This window comes from Pinus tabuliformis, chromosome 7 (genome assembly GCF_031772625.1).
Source record: "Pinus tabuliformis cultivar Carrire ecotype Pingquan chromosome 7, CPIR1, whole genome shotgun sequence".
NCBI lineage: Eukaryota > Viridiplantae > Streptophyta > Pinopsida > Pinales > Pinaceae > Pinus > Pinus tabuliformis.
Window position 1 is genome coordinate 1,550,591,035 of NC_142293.1, and position 3,390 is coordinate 1,550,594,424.

General features: G+C 36.1%; 1 protein-coding gene across 1 annotated transcript; it reads left to right on the plus strand.

Annotated features, from left to right (window-relative positions):
* Positions 1-542: 542 nt before the first annotated feature.
* On the plus strand, positions 543-2,026 carry LOC149253824 (taxadien-5-alpha-ol O-acetyltransferase-like). The gene is made up of 2 exons (XM_089456938.1): positions 543-1,017; positions 1,121-2,026. Exons 1-2 carry the CDS (start codon positions 562-564, stop codon positions 2,024-2,026), a joined length of 1,362 nt encoding a protein of 453 aa, XP_089313064.1. The 5' UTR covers positions 543-561.
* The last annotated feature ends 1,364 nt before the right edge of the window (positions 2,027-3,390 follow it).

Below are 3,390 nucleotides of genomic sequence, written 5' to 3' on the forward strand. Positions count from 1 at the left end.
TAAATTCATCTTCTTTGCATAATGAAATGCTCTACTTTCAATCATTCGAGTGCGAACGTGGACCGTTTTCACAGGCACATTTCTTTTTCGAGTGTAGAACCGCCCCCCGAGTCTTGCTCGTCACCATTGTCGTACTCCTCCATTTTACACTCGGAAGTTCCTATTTCCACCTGTATAGGTTTATTAATGAGCCCCTGATAGCCAGATAATGTGATACGCAATTCAAAGATTCCAAGCATTTGGACTTTTGTTTGAGAGCATCATTATGCAGCCTTCTCCCGAATCTTCCGGCCCCGCACGACTATTTAATCGACGATGCACTTTAATGTATTTTCAGGCATGTGTTTAATGTATTTTTCAGGCATGTGATACGCAATTCAAAGATTCCAACAATTTGGACTTTTGTTTGAGAGCATCATCATGCACCCTACTACCGAATCTTCCCGCCCGGCACGACTTGTCTGCTACCAATGACAAACTTGTCATCTCCATCTATTTAACTGGATGAGGGCCTTTTGAGAAGCGAAGTAGGTCAAGCTGAAGTGGCAGCTGGATATATCAATGGAGAACCGTGATATTTATTGCTCCCAAGTTCACCTGCCTGTAAAGGTAATAGAGTCTGTTCTGGTACAACCTTCCCGACATTCTCCCAATACCGTCCTCTACCTTTCCAATCTGGACGACCATTTCCTTGTAAGGAGGAGATTTGATGTATTTCTTGTATACAGTAATGGTTCCCAGAATATTTACGCCGCCACAAATCCAGCTAGGGTTATTCAGGATGCATTGTCACAACTTCTGTCTTACTATTACCCACTCGCAGGGCGGGTAAGGAGAACACAAGACGGTCGTAAACTTCAGGTAGACTGCACGGGAGAGGGTGCTCTCTTCGTTGAAGCGGCCACGGAGAGCAAACTTCCTGGAGAATTCGAGGAGCTGAAATCGTCATTCGAGCAACTGCTCTTTCAGTTTCCGCTCACCGCAGAAGTCCAGGAAGTTCCCCCTCTCATTTTGCAGGTAAATTGATTTTCATATACTGTTGGATTTCCTTTTGCAATTACTGGAAAGATCTTAATGAAATGGTTGATCACAACGGCGTGCTTTTCTCTTGAAAAAATAGGTCACGCGATTCAATTGCGGGGGCTTTGTTGTGGGTGTGAGTTTCAACCATAGTCTGTGTGATGGACGAGGGGCAGCCCAGTTTCTCATGGGACTTGCAGAGATTGCGAGAGGAGAGGCGAAGCTTTCCGTTGAACCAGTGTGGCAGAGGGAATTTCTGAAACCCCAGCAGCCGCCCCATCCGGTCCTTTTCCAGCATGATGAGCTCCTTGAAAGTGGATACTTCGTTAACCCTAACACTCCGATGTCCACTGTGAAATCCGAGGACCTGGTCTTCGCCTCATTTTATCTCAACTCGGATGCTTTGGAAAGGATAAAACGGCCCATCGTGGAGGAGCTGAAGGAGCACTGTACAACGTTTGATGTTTTGGCAGCGTTCGCGTGGCGAGCGAGAACAAGGGTTCTTGGAATTCCTCTTCATCACGTTGTTAGGTTTATCTTCCCAGTCGACGTGAGGAGGGCGTTCGACCCCCCTCTTGCAGAGGGATACTACGGCAATGGTCAGTACGTGGCATGTACACGCAGCAGTACAGCGGAAGAGGTTGTTAATGGATCCCTTTCGCATGCTGTAAAGTTGATAAAGAAGGCAAAGTTAGCCGTAAATGAGGAGTACGTGAGATCAGGCATCGCGTTCCTTGAAATGAAACGCTCACGCCAAGAGATCACTTTAGCCCCTCCGTGTGTTGAAGATACATTTCTCACTGACTGGAGGTGGCTGGGATTTAACCAAGTGGACTTTGGATGGGGCGAGCCCCTCATTGCTTGCCCGGGTAATTGGCTCAAAATTTTGTTTTGCCCAATTGCATTTCTGCCTCCCCAGAAAACCAAGAGCGGAGTAACGATGGTCTTCTGCGTGCCACGCCCAGCATTGAAAACCCTTGAATCGGAATTACATGGTCTAATGTGAATCAGTGGTTACAGATCTCTAGTGGTAAATGCACCAGTTCACGTGCTATGGGTATGATATCACTGCACCAGCGTTTTGTTTCAATCATGCAGAATAGTTTTATTATTAATCAATCATAGAAAGCAGGGCTTATCAGTTGTTTGTTGTTCAGAAGTAAAACGATCTCAAATAAGGAACCCTCCTTTTAAGTGTACAATTGTGATTTTGATATTACTTGGTACAAACAAATAGTTTATATTTAATTTTGTTTTTATAAATTTTCATTCGAGATTTTCACATTATTTTTTGAATCTCGATATCGATATAAATAAAGAGTGAGTTTTAATTTTCTTATGTGCATTTTATATATTATCCTAATTAATATAATTTTTACTTATATTAATATTAAAAGAATAATAAATATAATTGTGTTACGAGGAATTTTAAATTTTAATTTAGTAGGGAAAAAATGGATTGGAGTTTTGGATATAAAATTAAGTTATATATGTATATATACACTTTGTTATGTGGCAGATATTTTATATTTTTTGTTGGCTCATTTACGGGGCAAGGAATATTGTAATAGTATACTTATTCTATCAACATTATAAGGTATATGTAATAGTATACTTATTCTATCAACATGATAAGGTATATTAAACTATCTTTTAATAGAGTATTAAATTAAAAAAATTAATAATAAAAAAAAAAAAAATTGTTTATTGAATTCAATTTATTATATGATAATTTTATTGCTATTAATTAAATTAATTTTAGTTATTTAAAAAAAAAATATGTACATTATATTAAAAAAATTATTTAATATTATTATGGACATAATTTATGTTATCTATATTACATTGAAATTTTAAAATGTTGATTTTAATCTATTTTGAAATGAGAATACTAAAATACAAATAAAGTCATTTTATTATATAAATTAAAACAGTGATAATTATTTCATATTTTTTATTTAAATTAATTAATAAATATAATCTCTTTATATATAAATATAATTTATGTTATGATAATAATTGGAGTTATCAATTGTGGTTGGGTATAATTGTTATCTCTCTCAAACTTTTACACTCAAAAATATGTTTGTATCATTAACAAAGTCTAACTCCAAGAGTATTGAGGAGAATTGACTGGGTAACCTCTTAATAGTGAGGTGTTTTGAACAACAGTGAGCTAACCCTTAGAATTGTAAACTCTAAATACTTAGTAAATCTAAAATTAAATAAAATCTATATTAATATTTATAATTATAAATAATTAGTTCAATTAATATTTTTTTAATAAATTAAAATATTATGTAATTTAAAAAACTAAAAAATATATATATAAATATAACTAATTAGTTCAATTAATATTTTTTTAGTAAA